General features: G+C 42.5%; 1 protein-coding gene across 1 annotated transcript in view; it reads right to left on the reverse strand.

Moving 5' to 3' along the window:
- Positions 1-14,693: 14,693 nt before the first annotated feature.
- MET (MET proto-oncogene, receptor tyrosine kinase) overlaps positions 14,694-22,122 on the reverse strand; it is a gene marked incomplete in the record, with an annotated part of 60,741 nt that continues 53,312 nt past the window's right edge. The window contains 5 exon segments of the mRNA XM_034768909.1: positions 14,694-15,391; positions 17,207-17,421; positions 17,533-17,669; positions 18,569-18,734; positions 21,084-21,193. Coding sequence (XP_034624800.1) covers positions 17,211-17,421; positions 17,533-17,669; positions 18,569-18,734; positions 21,084-21,193 — 624 coding nt within the window.

Genomic DNA, 22,122 nt, shown 5'->3' on the forward strand with positions numbered 1-22,122 from the left:
AGAGCCAGAGATGGTTGGAGGCTGTAGATCGCAAGAAGACCTTGGTTGGGCATGACAATTCTTGATACCTGAGCTGGGGAAAGGCAGCGGAAGCCCAGGAAAGTGTTGAGCACAGTGCTCAGAGGACAGGATGATTCTTTAGGACTTTGGACTATACCTGGACATTTGTTAGCCTGGAAGGGGTTTCAATTAGCTGCTTCTCAGCTAAAGGGTTGAGTGGTGCACAAAGACAGATGGCCTGCACCACAGATGAAAACTCCTGCAACATCACACCCTGACACTGGTGGTAAGTTAACTATGTAACAACGAATGGGCTATTGACTTCTCTTCTGTCTCTAGATCGTCTCTGAATTATATTGAAACTACTCATGCTATGGGCTCCAACAATCTATTTCCTGTCAGGTGTCAGGGCCTGCTCTCTGTTCTCATCATCCTTGATCTCTCTTGTATTTAGCTGTGACACTCTGAGTAAGTTTCCCAGACCTGAAGAAGAGCTCTATGTAAGCTCAGAAACTTGTCTCTCTCACTAACAGAAGTTGGTCCAGTAAAAGATATTACCTCTCCCACCTTGTCTCTCTCATATCCTGGGACTGACACCGCTCCAACAACACTGCATAACTCCCCAGCAAGGCAGACTGCCTAAGCAGGCCTGCTTTGTCTTCTCATCAGAGGATATAAACAGCATAATTGCCCATGGTTTTAAGTTACCACACAGCTCATTCTCAGACAGCACATTTATTCTTGAGGTAAAAGCATTACAGAGAAAACATATTAAAAACAATAAAAGAACACGCATGTATGCTAATAAGCTTACCAGCGATCATTCCAATTCCAACAAGTGCTCTGGTAGGAGTGAGTTCTTCCAACCCTTCTCTAAGGAATGGGCCCGTCCTGTTGGAGAGAAGGTCCTGTCCATTTGCTGGATGACATAGAAGGCCCTGGGTCAGTTTAAACTCAGGCTATTTATCCAAAAGTCCTTTCTGTGTCTGTTGGCTTCTGGAGAATCCAGTTTGAACCAGTATAGGAAAGCATCCCTAGGAGGTAACATCTCTCTGGAGGTGTTACAGCCTGAATGAATTTGCCTAATCACCCCCACTGGGTTCTTAGTTCCTGAAGGAGCCATGGTTATCCTCCCCTATGCAATTACATAAAACCCCTGACCCCACAATGATACATTAATTTACTTCAGTTCAGTTTGTCCAGGATATTGCGGGAAATTGCCATACCTGTTACAGTTGCATCAACATTTACACAAAGGAGAGTTTGGTCAGGAGTATTAATTGGAGGAAGTGGAAGAGTCTTTGTTCATCATATTACCCTGATGTCCCCTAATTACCTTGGGGAGTTCCCCTATCTTTCCTTTTTCAAGCCCAGCATTTCACACCCAATTTTGATCTCCACTTCCTTAGACATTGTTCTTGGATCATGCCTTCATGCTGGATGTGTTCATGTGATCTTAGCTGATCCCAGATGTAGCATGGATTTGCCTATTTTAAAATATTCTTATAAATTTCCCCTTATCAATAAATTAAAATTATTGTTACCCCTGGAGACTGAGCAGCTAACCAATATTTGAGACCTTGTTGGTGGTTTTTGTTAGGAGGAGAAATTGATGATGGAGTCAGATTATTTCTTCGGTGCTTATTTACTAAGAATGTATACAAAGTCCTGTTTCCTTGACACAGTAGGAACAAACAATAGGATGCAGTTTCCTTGCTCAGTAATTCAAACCTTTTTCCAACCAGCATTCTAGCTAAAAGAATCTCATTTTCTCTCTCTCTCTCAAGTTGTTTTCAGTGCCCAATTACCAGTGTTTCTCTCACTATCTCCTGGATTTCTCTAGTTGTTTTTCTACTTCTTTCATACACAGGCACACACAGCTGCCCTGTTTGCAATCAGTTCCCAGGGAAACCCCTCTGACCACATAGCTCAGCTTCTGATCAGCCTTGCATGCAGCCTAGTTTCTTGGGTAGTGATGTCTATTGTTTCTGTTATCTTATTCCTTAAAGAAGTTTAATTACTTGGTAGAGTTTAAGGCCAGCAGGACCACCAAATCATCTAGTTTGACATTCTGTATTTCACAGGCCATCAACATCACCCAGCACCCACACTCTAAATCCCGCAATTGAAATTAGACCAAAGTATTACAGCTCACAGGATACTAGACTATTATATGCCACAGGAAGAGAATAGGAGGGACTGAAGTGCACCAGTGCCTGAGCAGTGGTGAATTAACCACTGGGCCACCAGGGCCTGTGCCCAGGGGCCCCGGCCAATTTGAGGGCCCTGGAAAAATGGGTGACCCCATGCTCTGATCCCACTCCCCCCCGCCTGCCCAGCACTCCTGCCAGGGAGCAGGGTGAGGGTGTGGGGGCTTGTCCCACTCCACTTGTCCAACACTCCTGGAAGCCCCCGTGCCCCGACCCCACTCCCCAGCAGGAGCAGGCAAGAGCAGGCGGAGCAGGCAAGCACCCTCGAGGATGGATGAGCATCCTGTGGTGGGGGTGGGGTACAGAGCAGGCTCCAGCCACCAGCAGGGAGTCCACTGCAGCTGCTTGCCCAGACAGCACCCAGCTGCAGTAGGAACCCCTTGGTCCAGGTGCAGGACTCAGCCCATCAGGAGGCTGGCATGCTGCCCCCCACCCAGCACCCTGGTGGAGCTGCAGCAGCCAGTGCATCCCACCCACTCCTAGCCAAGCATAGGTATGGTAACCCCTCTCCAGTGTCAGCCCGTTGCATCTCTGTGCTTTGTAGCTGATCCCCCACTGCACTAAGCGCGGAGGCCACCTGTCCTTGCTGGGGGTCTGCTCCTATTCCGTCCCCTCTCTGCTGAGGGTATGTCCCATCACCAGCTGCTTGCGTCGCTGCAAGTTCAGCAGGGAGTGGTCCCTGTCAGAGCCCGGCTCCAGCCCTCCTCCGATTGCCAGCCCCAGTGTCTGTTCCCTTAGTAGAGGCTTTGGGAGGACAGTGACCCCCACTGCAGTGGGAAGCCGGGAAGTCAGCACCAGGGGACAAGATTGGTGATGCTGGGCAAAGCCCTGGCAGAATCCCGCCAGTCCCTCCCAGGGGGCCAGAGCAGGGCTGCTCCCTTCCCTCCCTGCTGGAGAGACTATCCTTCTCTCTCTCTGCTCACAGGGTTACAGGGGCCCTTCAAGCAGAGCAGTAACCCCCTAGCACTGAGACACCCCCTCCCCCCATGCAGCTGGGCACAGGCTCTGGGCTTGGAAGGGATTCCTTATCCTAAAGACATCGCCACTTTACAAGCTGCATGCAGGCTATTCTAATATTGTTATGGCTTGTGCCCTGTCCCCGCTCCCTGGCAGGAGCTCGCTCCCAGGTAGGAGCACTGGGCAGGCAGGGAAAGCCCCCGCACCCTGACCCCATTTCCCTGGCAGGAGTGCTGGGGGGTGGTGGTGGAAGGGGGAATGCAGGCAGAAGGAGTGGGGAGGGGCCCCCAACTTGCTGTAGCCCAGGGCCCCACAAAACCTTAATCCACCCCTGTGCCTGAGGTCCCTGCAATGATCAAGTGAGATATACCCATTTAGTTTTTGGGCCATTCCTAGATTATCTTTAATCTCCTTCCCATCCACACTGCACAGTGGCCCAGCCTTATCTTTCCTGAGTCTCTTTTTATTTATATAATATACCTCTTATTAATTTTAATTTCCTTGGCAAGAGCTAATTCTGCTTGACTTTTAGCAATTCTCACTTTATTCCTACATTTTCTAAGCTTCACAGCATTCTTTGCTGATCGGTCCCTTTTTCCATTCTCTGGGGGCTCACTGCTTACTCCTAGTAAGCTTTTTCAGGTGGTTATTTATCCAGCTTGGTCTGGAGCTTTCTCTACATGTTTTTTTCCCCCTTGCTTGGATGCAAATTTCAGATAGTTTTAATATAGCTGATTTGAAGAAATTCAAAGCTTCCTCTGCTTTTAAGTCCTTGAGCTTTTCAGTCCAGTTGACTTCTTTAACTAATTTCCTTAATTTTCCAAAGTCTGCCATTTTGAATTAATAGACCATAGATGACAACCTGGTTTTGATTATCCTTCCATTTAATTTAAACTGGATGAACTCGTGATCACTCGATCCAAGGTTATTTCCTACTACTGGCTCATCTATGGTGTCCTCACTACTTATCAAAACCAAGTCTAAAATTGCATCACCTCTTACTGGGTTGGTGACAATTTGATAAAGAAAACTGTCATCTGTCACATCCAGGAATAACTGTGCCCTATTGGTATTAGTAGCATATAGTCTCAAATCTATAGATGGGAAGTTAAAGTCTCACATTATGACACAATTCCCAGTGGTACTTCTCTCTCTAATAACATTAAAGAGATCTCTATCCATATCTGGGTCTGATCCTGGGGTGGGGGAGGGGGCCTATAGCAGACCCCTAACATTAGCGCAATAGAACATCTTTTACAATCCTTCGCTACAGTGATTTTGACCCAGATACTTTTTGTCCATATTATTGCTTATTTCTTTACAGTTTATTGTATCATTGATGTACATTACTCAACCACCATTACCTTTTCTTTCTTTCTTTCTTAAACTGCACATACCATTCAGTACTTGTATTCCAGTGTGAATGCTATTCCACCATGTTTCTGTAATCCCTATAATATCTGGTTTGACCTCCTGTATCAGTAGTTCCAGTTCCTCCGTTTTATTGCCCAGACTCTGCATTCGTGTACATTGTTTCCCTTGGACCTCACCCGGTTTTCTAGCTGGGTTAGATGTAGTCCTTTCACTAACTGTGACTACTTGTCCAATCAATATTTGTATTTTCTTTCTCCATGCTGTACATGCTATTACTTCTGAGGTGTTCCATTGTCTCTTTCTATAGCTTCATTTAGTTGCGTTTCCTCCTCCTGTTTATTGATGGCAGGAGTGGAGAGTTCAGGAGTCTCTCCCAACCTTCTCCCTTCATCTCCTAGTTTAAAGACCTGATCAATCATATCAGATTTGATCCCAAAAGATTAGTACCCCAGGTACTCAAGTGGAGTCTATCAGTTGAGAAGAGTCTTCTTTCTGTGAATGCTTCCCAATGATTGATCTTCCCAAACTTTCCTCATAAGCACTAATCCTTGAGCCATCCATTGATCTTCATTATCTTATCATGCCTTCGTCCTCCTTCTTTAGGGACTGGAAGCATTCTGCTGAAAATCACCTGAGCTTCCACTTCCTTAAGTGTCCCACGCACCCAAGCGTAGTCATCCTTGATCCATTATCTTGATTGAATGGTGGCAAGAATTCCCATCAGCTTCAGAGTTGTGTGTGATTGGCTATAGATCAAAGACCACACCTGCATATAGCCACAATGCTCCAGCATAACATTACTGGCAGAACCAATGACGTTCTGCTCAAGTTTTATTCAGATATTGATGGGAATGCTAAAAGACACTTTACATGTCTTGCACCCATCCTCTGAGGGCCATTGATGTACATTTAAAAACACCATCACAGGCATTACAAAACATAAAGCATCCAATGCAACAGTGCTTCTCCTTCCTACCACCCATCATTTACTTACCATTCATGTGACCAGTACAGCTTAAATCAACATTGCACTTTCCCACCCTCAACCTCGTATGTCCATCACTTCGTGCTCAGACATGTGGAATTTACAATGTATCTAGAAGGTCAAAAGATTGGGGCTAGGAAGGGGAATGGGGAGGGAGGAAGAGAGTTATTCAGATCTCAGGGAAGTAGAGCATTCCAAAGGAAAGGATCCTTACAAAGAATGTTCCTCCAGCAACTTTTATAGCTGCTGACATTTCTGTGCCAGTATGGGACCACTGAGACCTAAACATTAGTGATGGTAAATAAATACATAATAGAAAAAAGCAACAATATTAAACTACAAAAGATGACATCGGGCATCTCAAGCAGTGAAAACCTCTGATTTCATCTTCTTCTGTAATTTCCTGATTGTGGCTGAATGTGTGAACAATGAACAAAGATTCTATATCATCATTCAGGCATTTAAAAAAAAAAAGGAGGAGGGGGGCTAGTTTTCACTCAAATGAAACAACTCTACAAACTGAATTCATGCTGAAAAATATCACAGTGATTACATTGCTAGCATATGCCACATTTTATGAATGAGTCTCTGCTTGGCAGAACAAGCACATAAATAGTGCAGATATTATCTAAACTAAGCATTGCATAAAGCATGGACATTTCCTAGTGTATTTTTAACATGGGCCATTAACCCCTAATGGACGTTCATTTTTCCATGGCATGAAGGTATTATTATTATTTTAACCTCCTTGGAGTTTTATTCTGCAAAATATAGGACCAAATAATCCTCTAGAGAGAGGGATAAAATCCTGTGGATCCAGCAGGAGAGCCACAGAATTTCAGGGTTGGAAGGGAACCTTAGGAGGTCATCTAGTCCAACCCCCTGCTCAAAGCAGGACCAATCCCCAGACAGATTTTTGCCTAAGATCCCTAAATACCCCCCTCAAACCCACAACCGTGGGTTTAGTAGGCCAATGCTCAAACCACTGAGCTATCCCTGCTTTGGCACAATTACTCCTATGCAGGGCTGGGGATTTGAGCTTATGGAGGGGCAGGCCAGGATTAATAATTGTAACCCAGAAACCTCCTGGTACCAACTGGCACAGGGGTACAAGGATCCCCTGGATGCACCAAAAGAGGTTATGTAAGGTCTATATTTAAAGCGTGTGTCACACTGGTCATCATGATTAGGGCTCTGTGTCTGTCACGGAGATCATGGTTCTGTGACCTCCATGACTTCTGCAGGGGCCAGTGTGGCTGACCCCAGGCCCACTCAAGCAGCTGGCTCCAGGGCCAGCTGCTCAGGTGGCCATGGGACAGCCACCCCAACCACTGCTGGAGCGGCCCCAGGGACAGTCACACCAGCTGCTGCTCTGGTGGCCTCGGGCAGTGGTCCCCGGCTGGCCAGAGCAGCCCCTGACAGCTAGTGCTGCCGGCCCCGAGTGCCTCCCCCAGCAGCGCCCCCATCACTCCACCCCGAATAGCAACCCCGCCTTCCCCAAGATTTAGTCACAGGTATTTTTAGTAAAAGTCATGGACGGGTCACAGGCCATGAATTTTTGTGTATTGCCCATGACCTGGCCATGACTTTTACTAAAAGTACCTGTGACTAAATCGTAGCCTTAATCATGATCCTTGTGAAGTGGATGTGCAGAAAATGTGTAAGGAGTTATATATGTCTACTGAAAATTATGTTCTTAAAGTAGGTAAATTAAGACAGGTAACTAGGTGAGAAACAGATTCTAGGCAGGAAGGGGTTAGTAACACTTATCTGTCTGGCAGACCGTGTATTGTATACCTCCGGGCCAACTCAATTGGTGTAAAAAGAATGGCTGTTCTTGGAGACAGGGTATGTTTGCTGTCCGGGCCAGGTACAGACCTGAGGATTTACAAAGACAAAGGAACCCCAAGATGAGTCTCTGAAGCGGGGACCTCCTGGGGTAAGGGACCATGTTCTGTAACTGCATAAGAGAAGTGGAGAGGGGACAAGATTTCATCCTTTGGTGGGGGAAGAGAAGCTGTCAGCAGGCTTGATCTTATGAAAGGATTGTCTCAGCCATCCTGGTTGAGAACGCTAGGAAAAAGACTAGACAAAGCTAGCCTGTAGGAGACAGCAGAATGTCTTGTGTGTTATGTTTAGGCTATAGAATGAGTGCCGTGAGTTGGTTTTATATGTAACTCCTTGTTTTCAGTAGTCTGAGTTAGTATCATTTGCTTTCATAAACTTCATTCTTGTTTTCACTATATCTAAGTGCTGGATGTTAAGTGCAGTGGTGAGTCTGAGGTGAAACTAGCAAGCTGCTGAATATTTTTCATTTGTGAGTAGAGAAGCTGAGAGTTCTGTGAGCATTCAGTGCAAGAGAGACGCTTGGAGAACTCAGGAGTTGGTGTGTGCCTATTGCTAACTTGTACAGAGAGCGAGGCCTGTGGAGGCCTTAGGGTGACCAAATGTCCCGATTTTATAGGGACAGTCCCGATTTTTGGGTCTTTTTCTTATATAGGCTCCTATTACCCTCCCTCCCCCGATTTTTCACATTTGCTGTTTGGTCACCATAGGAGGCCTGGAAGGTAGGGCTTGTGTTGCCAGAGGCTGGTGGAGTCCGGGAGCTGACCCACAGTCTTCCTCTTGGTAAGGGCAAGTGGTAGTGAGGTGCTTCACAACCCTACATACCCCTCGGAAGCATCACAATAACATCCCAGGCTTTGGAAAACCATCTACCAGTTTGCTGGAACTTGATGTGACTTCCATTCTGACCAGTTTTGCTGTCAGTGTCTATATATTTATAATAATGTACATGTCTATTTACCATTAAGTTCATACGATCTCCATACTCATATTACAAACTTCCACTCAGCTTTCTTATTTAAATTGTGCTTCAGTTTTAGAGCCATAAGTATGAGTGAGTGAGTAGAGGCCTCCCTAGCCTGAAGTACTTTTTTGTGACTTAATAAATCAGTAAGCCCCCCTGTCAACATGTACAAAGCATTCCTTTTGGCACAGGCCCTGTACCCTAAAGTTTTTGGCAGTAGCACTTATTACACTCTAGAGGGGTTCAAATGTACTTGGTAATTAAAACTGGCAAATTTGAATCTGTCAAATTGCCATAACCAGACATGTTAGCTCTACTCTTGGTCTCAAGGAGGGAGAGATTTAGGGTCAAATCATCCCTATCTAGGTTATGCCACTCCTGGAGTTTCCTGTGTATCATTCTGTTCGGAGCCGCCTCCCATCCTGGAATTGATAGGGGGTTCAAACCAAAGAAGACACAGATCCCTCACACATCACTGAAGCTAGATCATGGCCCAGTAGCCCGGTGTGCAAGGATTACCCCTGATTCCACATGACCTTTTAGTCCCACAGAGTTTCCCTGAAAGGCTGTGGCAGGGTCAAGGTCTATGCCACTAAAGAGAAACTTCACAAAACTCCTTCTCTGGGGATTCACATTTATTTTTATGTTATGTTACATCCAAGACCACACAAAGTCCAAACTCCATCTCAGTCTCTGGCCACATTCTCCTCATATATCTTACATCCTTGAACACCTATCTTTTCCTGATTTACAGAGATGGGTCTAAATTTCACCCTGAGTTACTCATATGATTTACGAGGGTAGAATTTGTCATATAGATTAAATTCTTTTGAAGCTGTTTTAAAAGATTCCTCAGCCTTACTAATCCAGGAAACTATAATAGAAATGTTGGCATACATATAAATTAAGTTATATATGGCAATTAGAGTGATATTATCAGATTAATATTTCAACAATAACAAACCTGCAAGAATACCAGTGGGAGGGAGAGAAATATCAGCGTGCAACACCTAGCCCTCTCAGTGTGGTGGTAGAGCATCACTGGTTTCCTTGTTTTAGTAGAAACTTTATTGTATTTTTATTTTGTTTATTAAGTGTCTACTGTAAAACATAAAAGCTGTGTAAAAGGGCTGAGTAAACATTACATTAAAAACATGGGTGAAATTCTGGCACCATTTAAGTCAATGGCAAAACTTCATTGCAGTCAGGATTTCACCCCTTGATTTCTAACCTCTTGGCTTTTGTGGGCTTGATTTCTCAAACCTTAGTGTTGCTTTCATGTTAGCTTTTGCACTAATGTGCCAGAACTGCAGATGGTATTAATTTTAATGGAGCTATGCCAATTTAGGCCGGCTGAAGATCTGCCCCACTATGTTATGTGCATGATATAAAGAAATTTATTAGAGCACATAACCAAGTGTGTTAGTCTTGTGATTCTGGGGTCCTAGCAGACCAGCAAACTTCAAGTCTTAAAACATGGGAAGGAAGCAGAGGAATGCATTACAAATCTGGTATTTCAGCTAAGTACTTCATTCTGCTATACATTGTAATGCAACAGACTGATGACACTGCCACTGATTTTTGACTGCAGTAAAATCTCCAGGTTCATCGAGAAGTTTTAGATGACTTTTTCCAGTGCAATCCTCAATCCCAACATGTAAGATGTACTAATGGAGAATAATTCACTGATATGAAAAATGGCAACACTATTAGTTGTATTGGGCTTATGACATAACAAAAGTGCACTTTCATTCTAAACCCTTATCTTCAACAACCTTTTTTCCCCAAAATTACCTTTGGGGTTGAAGTTGCTCATTCTTGTCCTCAGTCAACAAGTCAGATTTTCTCCAAACAAACTCTTCGGATATTTCTGAGTTAGAGCACAAAAATGTTGTTGTTTTCAACAATTAGACATTGATTTTTAACCCCCCTTAGTTAACTCAAAAATGGTTTGGATTTAAAACTTAGGCAAGTCACTTAGGCCAAGTCTACACTACAAAGTTCTGCAAGCATAACTATGCTGGTAAAGGGTGTGGAAAATAAGAGAAACAGCTGTGTGGCAAACCCCCCATGCAGACGCAGCTTATACAGGCAAAAGAGCCTGGCACAGCATATGTCATTTTGGAAGGTGGTTTATGGTTTAACTATATTGTCCAAAGCACTCCTTTGGCCAGTATACGCTGCATCTCCATTAGGGGGCTTTGCCGGTATAGAAATAACAGTATATAGCTAGCTATACCAGCAAAACCTTTGCAGCTGTGATACTCGGAGCTCAATGGTTCAGGAGCCAAATTAGTGATCAACATTATCCAAGAGCCACAGTAGTGTGAATTAATTTTATTTCATTTACTTACTCTCCCTCATAGCTATATATATCTATAAATCACAGCAAAATGACTGACCAAGTAGTCTACAATTGGTTAATAACATAGTGAAAGCAGCCTGATTGGTTAATAATTAAATCACACAGTGTTTTAATATCATGTACTGCAAAGAGCCACAGGAGACACATTAAAGAGCCACTTGCAGCTCGCGAGCCTCAGTCTGAGTATTACTGCTTTGCCATGTAGACTAGCTCATAGTCTCTCTGTGCCTCAGTTTCCCATTTGTACAATGGTATCTAGTACTGTAACAGTAATTCCTCACCTCACAGGGGTTTGGCGAGTAAAAACACTGTAAAGATTGTGAAGAGCTCAGATCCTATGGTAATGGGGCCATATAAATACTTAGGCTAGAGCTAGATAGTAGAAGTTTCTTAGAAATAAGGAGTGTATTAAGAAATGAAATCAGTGCACAGCACCACAGACTGTATGTTCTCTCCCTGCCTGTCTTATCAGATTAGATATCCAGTTTTACAGGTTATAGGGCTAAACCCTGGCCTTGACTTCATTTACGGTCTGTGAGCACTCTGAGAGACCCATCAGAGCAAGCCACATAGCACTTAAAGAGCTGCCTAACGTCTAGGGTGACCAGATGTCCTGATTTTACAGGGACAGTCCCGATTTTTGGGTCTTTTTCTTATATAGGTTCCTATTACCCCCGACCCCGTCCTGATTTTTCACATTTGCTGTCTGGTCACCCTACTAACGTCTCCCCTTTGAATGTCTCAACTCCAGCGAAACATTTCCCACCAATGCTATCACCAGCTCAGCTTCAGCATTGGTAGGCGCAATATAGAATAGACAGGCCAAGGGACCACTGGCATCTCAGGCACTGTTGTGTCAGGTCCACACAATATAGTGGTTAGAACGCTGGCAGCCACTGGTGCCTTAACGGTATTAGCACTTTTCACCACTGCATACATGAGATCAGAACCAGAATCAATGCCACCGAAATAGTGACTAAGGCACTTACCTCTTGCTGAATATTGCATTCCTACCCATGCTCCCAGTCATCCTGGAGATTGCTGTAACTGGGAGAAATCTAAGTGGAAAAACACTTTGTTTCTCTGCTTTGTGCATCTGACAGCACTTCAGCTGATTCCACCCATCTTAGAGCAGAATTAACTCCCACTCAAATAGCCCCTGGCTTAGAGAGGAGCATGCTAGAAAGTGTAGAAAGAGCATGCTAGAATGTGGCCCTCCCTCTGTCACCACTCTCCTCCCATCTCACAGAGCTCTCATTGACTTGGGGAATGAGGGGGGAAAATGCAGCAGGAGAAATCCCCCCCTCCACCTACAATCATGCCTAATTAACCTCTGGCACTCCCTGACACAAATTGTCATTGAGACCTAGAGCTTAGAGGGATTCAGAACTAGAGAAATCTAGTTACATTCAATAGGACAAGAATGGATACAAACCTTCTTGCTCCAGAACAGAAGCTGAGCACCAAATGCCGGCTGTCTGGAAGAGACTTACTAATGGACAAGCTGTGCCACAATTGTCCATTACACTGGTCTACAATTTTTGAGAAGTTGTCTGCTTCAGAGATAAAATGTGCTATTTATTATGTATTTTGATGTGCTGAATTCAAATATGACAATTAAAACAACGGATTGGCTACTGTTTCTAAGATATTTAAGTTTTTACATTTTATATCTATGTCTATTGTGTAGATAGTAGAGTTTTAATCATAAATTGTAAACCTAGGTCTTTTCATGTGTTTATGGTTGCTTTACATGATAATATTTCACCTGTCCTGTTTATATAACACTTTAAAAATCAGTAAAAGGGTTATATAAATAAAATTTATTATGAAACAAAAGGCAAAAAACTATAATGTACATAGTTTAGTCCTATTCAGTGTCTACTCGGCGCTTCTTGGCTTGTCTCTTGTATTCATTAAATGGAGCATCTCTTGTCACTGTCCAGCAATAGTCTGCAAGCACTGATGTGCTCCATTTGCCCTGATAGCGTTTCTCCATTGTTGCAACGTCCTGGTGAAATCGCTTGCCGTGCTCGTCACTCACTGCTCCGCAGTTCGGTGGAAAAAAATCTAGATGAGAGTGCAAAAAATGTCTCTTTAGTGACATGTTGCAACCAAGGCTTTTGTATGCCTTGAGAAGGGTTTCCACCAACAACCTGTAGTTGTCTGCCTTGTTGTTTCCGAGAAAATTTATTGCCACTAACTGGAAGGCTTTCCATGCCGTCTTTTACTTGCCATGCAGTGCATGGTCAAATGCATCATCTCGAAGAAGTTCACGAATCTGAGGACCAACAAAGACACCTTCCTTTATCTTAGCTTCACTTAACCTTGGAAATTTTCCACGGAGGTACTTGAAAGCTGCTTGTGTTTTGTCAATGGCCTTGACAAAGTTCTTCATCAGATCCAGCTTGATGTGTAAGGGTGGTAACAAAATCTTCCTTGATTCAACAAGTGGTGGTTGCTGAACACTTTTCCTCCTAGGTTCCAATGACTGTTGGAGTGGCCAATCTTTCTTGATGTAGTGGGAATCTCTTGCGCGACTATCTCCTTCGCAGAGAAAACAGCAGTACTTTGTGTATCCAGTCTGCAGACCAAGCAAGAGAGCAACAACCTTCAAATCGCCACAAAGCTGCCACTGATGTTGGTCATAGTTTATGCACCTCAAAAGTTGTTTCATGTTGTCATAGGTTTCCTTCATATGGACTGCATGACCAACTGGAATTGATGGCAAAACATTGCCATTATGCAGTAAAACAGCTTTAAGACTCATCTTCGATGAATCAATGAACAGTCTCCACTCATCTGGATCATGAACGATGTTGAGGGCTGCCATCACACCATCGATGTTGTTGCAGGCTACAAGATCACCTTCCATGAAGAAGAATGGGACAAGATCCTTTTGACGGTCACGGAACATGGAAACCTTAACATCACCTGCCAGGAGATTCCACTGCTATAGTCTGGAGCCCAACAGCTCTGCCTTACTCTTGGGTAGTTCCAAATCCCTGACAAGGTCATTCAGTTCACCTTGTGTTATGAGGTGTGGTTCAGAGGAGGAGGATGGGAGAAAATGTGGGTTTGTGACATTGATGGTTCAGGACCAGAAGTTTCATCCTCTTCCTCTTCCTCGTCCGACTCAAGTGAGAATGATTCTGGTGCATCAGGAACCGGCAGTCCTTCTCCGTGGGGTACTGGGCTTATAGCTGATGGAATGTTTGGCTAATGCACAGTCCACTTTTTCTTCTTTGACACACCTTTCCCAACTGGAGGCACCATGCAGAAGTAACAATTGCTGGTATGATCTGTTGGCTCTCTCCAAATCATTGGCACTGCAAAAGGCATAGATTTCCTTTTCCTTTTCCTGTTCAACCACTGGCAAAGATTTGTTGCACAAGTGTTGTAGCATATGTGTTGAGCCCACCTCTTGTCCTGATCTCCAATTTTGCAGCCAAAATAAAGATGATAGGCTTTCTTAACCATAGTGGTTATACTGCGCTTTTGTGATGCCAAAGTCACTTCACCACAAACATAGCAGAAGTTATCTGCACTGTTCACACAAGTACGAGGCATCTCTGCTCACTTTGGCTAAACAGAAATGTGTCCCTTTGCAAAATCAAACACTGACAAATAAGAGAGCACGACACTGTATGATTTCTAGAGCTGATATAGGGCAACTTGTTCAGCAGAGTGATGTAAGCTTCGTTATGATTGCATCATCCATGACTTCTAGGAATAACATTCATATCATGTATGACGCAATACCAGCTTCAGATTGCATCATTCATTGTTTTGCCTAAAAAGCAAGTACTGTCCAAACCCAGTCATAGATTTATTCATAGATCCAGTCAAAGATGTATTTTAGTCATTTCTGGTTTAAATTGAGATCCCTTCCCTTTATAACTCACTTATCCTCCGCCATTCCCAAGTCAAGGGTCGTATATACTGACCCAATAGCATATCTTGAAAACTAGAGCCAATCAACAATTTTAAGCATCATTTTCGTTCTCTGTGACCCAGAATTAGTAAAGTTTGACTACATTTATTTCAGAAGCATTTTGGCTGTAGAGCAGTGTTTAGGGAATCTTACTTTGATGCATCTAGTACTGGCCATTCCTAGGGACCGGATACTGGACTAGACGGACCATTTGTCTGATCCACTGTGGCAATCCCTATGTTTTTGTGTGTCTAAACTGTTCCCTCCCATCTGCTCCCTCAGTCCAGTTCCACGAGTTTCCAATCCCCCTGCTCATGTTAGTGGAAGGGAACATAAAGGCCTACGTCAGCTTAACAGTCAAATACAAATAGTAGTAACATGAATTATCAGCACACAGAGTGTTACAATACTGCATTTTAATAACTTTTATTAGGTCACACCAACAACTATCACCATAAGTACCATTCAGCTCATTTGCAAATGCATGAATTGACAAACATCAAATCCTTACCAGAATCACATACTCTTACAGGTGTCCCAGACACAACATTAACTATATTAAGCAAAATTCATAAATAGTAAAAATGGTTTTTTTTCCACATTGCAGCCTTCCTCGAGCATGGATGTACGGCTTTGGAGTATCCTCCCCAAATCCTTGTGTCATAAACTTTCTTAGCCATTGTAATGACCGTAGAGATGATTTTTTTTTCTGCAGTAGAACATTTTGTCCTTTAGCAATTTACAGTTATGTTTGCATCTGAAATGAAAGTGGTGGTGTAATACAATACAGTATTATCAGCTCGTAGTTTGCCCACACACTCCACCCTTTTTAGAAACCTTTCAGTTGTAACACTCTTTCTCAAGAACAATAAATCTCCCTCATAATCAGCTCCATTCTAAACACTACCTCCCCCTGTACATGTTAACGTGTTTGACTTCCAGCAATGGTTATATTATAGTTAGGGTGGAGTATCAATCAGTTCTTTTCCTCGCAGTGATTTTTAACCTCGCTACAATGTATGACTCAAACGTTGACATACATTTTCTGAAACATTCACAGTGCAGTATTTTGTGGCCTGACCAAATCTGGTATATGTCATTAAAAATAAACATTTTTTATAAAAATAGAATACTTTAAGTGTTTACACTAACAACCAGTTATATCCTACACCAATCAAGCTATACAGTAATACGCACAGAATTCCACAGGAACAGAAATGACATATGATGCTTGCCCTAAAGCTACAGTACTCTTCCCTAAATAACAAAAACTTTAATTAGTATCTCTTTTGAAAGTCATTTCTGGTCATGATTTAGGAATATACTATGTATCATAACTCACTGGGCTGGATTAACTCAAGGAGCAACTATGGGTGCTAAAAAAATGTTTCTTCTTTTGTCCAATTTTCTTAATCCTTCAGTACTGGCATGCAAAGGGTGGCAGTAATCCCACCACATTGCAACCTTTTTGGTTCAGAGTTGGCTTTCCTCAGCTGGCTCAGCATCTCTTCTCAACCCCTTACACACACTATGCTGCAGCTCCTTTGCGTGGTTGGCTGGCATAGTTGCAGCTACTAAACATGTGGTCATACCAGCCAGCAGCTCCTCAGGGTCGCTTGGCTCCTCGCACTGTTACTGCTCCACTGTTTACTTGACTACCTCTCCAAATGCTGCATCCTAGGCTTTAGCCTACTGGTTAATATGGACTCCTTACATTTTTACTCTCATGGAACAGTTAAAACACTTTATTGACAGAAGAGAAGCCTCACAATTTTCAGTAAGAAATCTGTACATACAGTTTCTCAAAGGAGTGATTGAATTTTGGAATGACAGTGACATTGAGATAGCTTTGTTCCGGGTGTGTTCCCTTACATTTTATGTACAGCATAAATATACTGCTCCTCAAAAGCTGACACACATTTTATTTCATGGCATTTTGGAATGTTGAATATCATTTTAGAAACTTGCCATCAGACTGGCTCTAAGGAACCTTATTGATATAATGGGCAAACGAAGAACAAAGGTAGAGTCCACTTTATACAACAGGAAACATTGTACAGTCTTGGAATTCTCATTATCTGGCCTGGTCTTTGTGTGAAAACCATTACTGCACTGCCCAATAGTACATGCAACAGGAATGGTACATCAAGCTTGAGCAATTGGTACTCTAGCTTTTCCCTTTGCATTAATCGTGAATCTCTGTATATCCCTGCTGCTCACCTCTCATTCTGTTGTACATGCTCTAAATTACAATAGAACCCAGGCTGCAAATGGTGAGCACATTCATTTCACAAATGAATGAGAGGTGGTGGGTACTAGCACTAGATGGTGGTAGATGTAGTCTGGTAAATAGATACAGCTGCCCCAAATATTTGGGATTTACCACAGTAGTGTGTAGAATCCCATAGCTATAAACAACATATCATCTCATCAACAGTGCAGTTTGGACAACATCAAACATGTGCAACAGTGTTTTCACAAAAACTGGGCAGTGAAAAAGTAGTGGACAAAACACACTTTTGTTCATACTACTACTAATGGATTTCTCTCTGGCAATGTATTGTAGACAAACCTGGTCATGTATCCACATCTCTGTCTATGTTATCTTGTGATGACAAAAGAGAAGGATAGGGAGCAACGCATTTCACATTGACATATGTAGCATTGACATGAACATAATGCTCTCCAATAAAAGTGGAGAAGATTGTTGATATATTTGAAACCAGTTCAGAAAATGCTGGGCGCATTTCAGGTTTTGGATGCCAACACTTTAGCATGACTTCATACCTGCCATTGAAATAAAAAGACAGTAAGTGCTCATCTATGAAATATGTGAAATAAACCCAACAACCCAGAATCAATAACATTTGCAGGATATGTTGCAAACTATTTACTTACAGTGGATCAGGGCAGTATTCCGGTTGCAATAGCCTTCTTCCTTGTAATAAGTAAACAGTTATATCAAAAGAATTCACGTCAGGGTAGGGCGGTGCTCCTCTCGTCATAAGTTCCCACAACAACACACCAAAGGACCACTAATAAAACAAATCAATAGTAAATCACAGGGGAGAGAGGGTTTTGAACTCCACTTGTAGAATATGGTCTGACAGATTTGATCATATCCATTTTCCCTGTGAAACAAGCTATTTTACTGCATGCAGCTTATAATGCTGCAAAGAATTGAGGAACCACTTAAACCAGAACCAGAGAAACTGAACTAAGCAAGTTAAAGAAAAATAAAAGTCTATGGGTCAGCTACTCAGCTGGTTAAATTGGCAGAGCTCCTTTGAAGTCAACGGAGCTCCACCAATTTACAGCAGCTGAGGACTGGGTTAATGCTATATAAATACATATTGGAGAATACAAATGGCTGAAATTCTATACAGCAGACTAATCTGAATCTGAATTAAATTTAGGCTAAAATACAAAGTGATGCAGCCAACTAGTGACTTCAGCTAGTAACTTTTTTTCCTCATATGTAGTCAGGTAACATTTGGTCGCAATGGTCAAAGTATTTAAAAAGCAAATAAAGCCTCTTCAAGAGCTGTTATCTTTTAAGAATGTGAAAGCTAATTTTGTGTTTTCTACAGTTGCAGACCTAGGATCCAATCCTGCTCTCAGTAAACTCAGTGACAGATTTATCCTCCGTTTCACTGGGAGTGCGATTAGGCCCCCGTTTCTTTCCTGGCCAGCGACTGACAAACATGCGAAACTGCTGTCGCTTTGTCATGAGCACAAATGTCCTCTGTGCACTTCGATAACACCAAATTTCATATTCTTTTATGAGCTGGAGTAGGATTCCACCCTAGTCTTGGCTTGGACATATATTCTTAGTGGATTAATCAAATGCCATAAAGATGCCTTTGGCGGTATTTCTAGGAGTGTTTTTAAATGAGGAAATTTAGTAAATATACATAAATAGGCTGTACATTACCACGTCTGATTTTGTAGTGAACTTCTGAGTTTGCAAACTTTCTAAAGCCATCCATTTCACTGGCAGTTTAGCTCCTGTTTTATTGTGCACACTGTAGTATTCTTTATCATAGACATCTCTAGCAAGACCAAAATCAGCAACCTTGACAGTGAATTTTTCATCCAGCCTATGAAAATGACAAAAAATATTATCTGTAGCTGAGTAGACAGGATTTACAATGACTGTGAATATTCTTTAAATTATAATAAGTGACTTGTGTGTTTGAGACCGTAACTTTTGAAGTCAGCACTCTATCTTGCATCTATTAACTCACGCTAAATTGAAACAAAAGACATGTGATATCCATTTAACAAATTGAATGAACTCAGGAATATTACTGCTATTGCCCTGATCATTCAAATAACAATTCTTTAAAAACAGTTGCATCATAAAAAAGATCTCTAATACTGCCCTGTACATCCAGACAGTGAATGCTGCACCATTTCTTATATAGTTGCTGCTTCTTCCAGCTACCTGGAAATCTACTAGTTTTCATATTGAGATACCATCTTTCCCATTCACTGATAGTTTAGACAAGACAACTCCTCTTTATCACACTAACTGTTCAATTTGATGATAGTTCATAGCAAAGGAGGTATTAGGTGTACATATTGAAATACACAGAGCTGATCCATTGGTTGGTGTATTTTTGTTATTTAATAGATAAGTAATACTAGATGGAAAAGGGCCTATAGGGCAAATCCTTCCCCCTTCCTTCCTGGCTTTGGAGGGTCCCAGACGCAGTATTATTGGTGTGGTTTTATTGGGTGGGAAGGCAGCATTTGGGGAGCCCACACAGGGGGTTCATGTTTCCATAGACCTGTAAAGCCCAAGTCTGTGTGGGCTTCCAGGTTATTCATAAAGCAGGGCCTGGGGTAGGGAAGGATTTGGGGTGAAGGTGGACCCATCAGCTGCTGAGAAGAGTCACTGGCCATTACCCTGTCTGGAATGGAGGTGGATGAGCAGCAGTAACTAGTGCAACCTCAAGGCTACAGTAACAACCATGTTGCATCCGAGGGAGAAGGATGTTTCCACCCAAGCCCCAGTAGGACAATCCTATAGCACACCTGGCCACCTGGATGAAGGGAGACATTTTAGTCCTTACACTGTAACTAAAATAAATGTTTGGAGTAAACTTGAGATTGTTTGCCTAAGAAAGAGTCCTATAAAAGGGAACAAAAGAGAAGTATGTAAACTAATGCATATTACAGAGGAAGTTCTGTTCTTCCTTCCTCATCTAGAACAAGGGAACATTTGATAAAACGGAACCATGGCAAATTAAAAACTGATCAAAAGAAATTATTTTTGACACAACACATGATTACTTAGACAGTGGAACTCATTGCCACATGATGTCATTGAGGGATCTTGCTAGTAAGATTCAAAGAGGGATTGAACATTTATAGGGATAACAAAAACATCCAGAATTCTAATAGATAATGCTAAAAAAGGAAGGGACATTAAACCTCATGCTCGGTACTTGAACCAATCTCTAATTATTAGTGATTGGGATGAGACCTTTATGGGGCAAATTATCCCATATCTGCCAAAAGTGGGAAAGTTTCTTGCACATTCCTCTGGCACCAGAGACAGAACACTGTACTAGATGGATCATTGGGTCTGATCCAGTCTGGCAATTCCTGTGTTCATAAAAAGCCTGAAAAATATGTAACCCCTCACTCTTCATTACAAATCCCTGGATCTGCAGGGTAACTGAATTAGGAGATGCTTTCAATAGCAAGCACACTTAAAAATATTATATAGCAAGGGTGAATAACCTACCAGGGCTCCAAGTCCTCACACGTACAGAAAGTAAAGTCTAATGATTAATACTGTAGCACATTAATTCCTACTGTAGGTGATGAATCAGCATAATATGGGCAAGTACTATGTCAGTCATTGTGCGAACTAAGCTGTCTGGTCACCCAGACATTAATAAGATTCTTTGCATAATTTTGTTTCATGCACTTTTGTGCAGAATCAAGCCAAAATGATGTCAAGTCTGTGCAATGAAAGACCCACTGTCAAGCAGTCTCATTGTTACTATTTCTTTGTTTTTCCCATTTTGCGTTCCACAAAGTTTCACTATATTTACCTCCTTACTGCCAGATGAGGCAGCATAGAAAGGCAGTTTATGGGTAGCTTGGGTGAAAGCACAGTGTTAAAAAAGGCAAGCTGAGACAACGCAGTTTAAATTCCCTCAAAAGATTCCTTTTTAATACTCTGGCAGCCCAACTTTAAGAGCTGCCATCCTCCCTTTCCTTTTTCTTCTGCCTGCACACAACATGCTTATGTGTAACCTTAAATCTTTAACAGGCTAAAGCAGCTCATTTGTATGTGAGATTAATAGTATCAGTGTAACATAAAAATACATTTCTGCTGCAATATATAGTCCAGGAAGCTTTACATTTACCACAGGGTTACTCTCCCCACAATAATGTGATAATGTGGCATGGAATTAGAGTATTGTACTTACATACAATTTCTTGCAGCCAAATCTCTATGGACAAACTTTTTGCTTGCAAGGTATTTCATACCTTTTGCTACTTGAAGGCCAAATCCAATCAAATCTTTAACTGTTGGGTTCTGTAAAACATGGACATTTACAAGCGTTAAAAGGATATAGTAAATTATGGGGAGTACTGATTGGGAATGCAGTTGGCCATCTAGACTGTCACTTCTTGCCATGACCTTAATGTTTTTGGGCTTTGTATCCTGCCTTCAATTTGTATTAAAAACTCCCAGTGAGAGGCAGAAGTTGGCAATGAAACCAGGTACAAGCTTAGATCAGGCTCCAGCTAATAGCAGCTAAACACAACTTGATAGGAAGACAACATAAGAAGAAGCAAGTAAAACCAGCAAAACTTCCGGTCTGTGGGTTCATGGAATATATAATATAATGGATCAGAACCCCTGGGCTAGTCAAGCTCAGTGCGGTACCAAGGGGATAGGTTAGGCAAAGGCTGGCAGGGGGCCAGTTTGACCCCCAGTATAATTTCAAGCAGCCTTTAGGCTGCACTAAGTTACACCTGGCTGCCGTGGTCCCAAAGGATCATCCCAGCAACTGGAGGTCACCAGAGTGAAGAGGACTCACACTTGGCCTTACCAGCCTCAATGCTGGGGCTGGGGTCACATGGGGTTACTATGCCAACTCTACACCAGGAATCCCCAGGTAGCAGATTAAATGTAAAGTTCACATCAGTAAGAGAACAGCATTTGCCCCATTCTCTTTACATACTCACTTCCAATATCGCCCGCACAGTCATTACAATCTTTTGTTCCCTGTCACAGTGACTGTATCAATTTATGAATTCTTTTCTGTTTTACGAACAACAATGATGATTGCAACCTTCAGTGTGGATTAGAACCTCTGTTTTGGGGGCAGGAACAGACTATGGCTGGGAGACTGAAACAGGCCGATCAACAACTGAGGCCTTGGCTACACTGGTGCTGTACAGCGCTGCAACTTGCTGTGCTCAGGGTGTGAAAACGCCCCCCCCCCCCAGCGCAGTGAG

This window comes from Trachemys scripta, chromosome 1 (genome assembly GCF_013100865.1).
Source record: "Trachemys scripta elegans isolate TJP31775 chromosome 1, CAS_Tse_1.0, whole genome shotgun sequence".
NCBI lineage: Eukaryota > Metazoa > Chordata > Testudines > Emydidae > Trachemys > Trachemys scripta.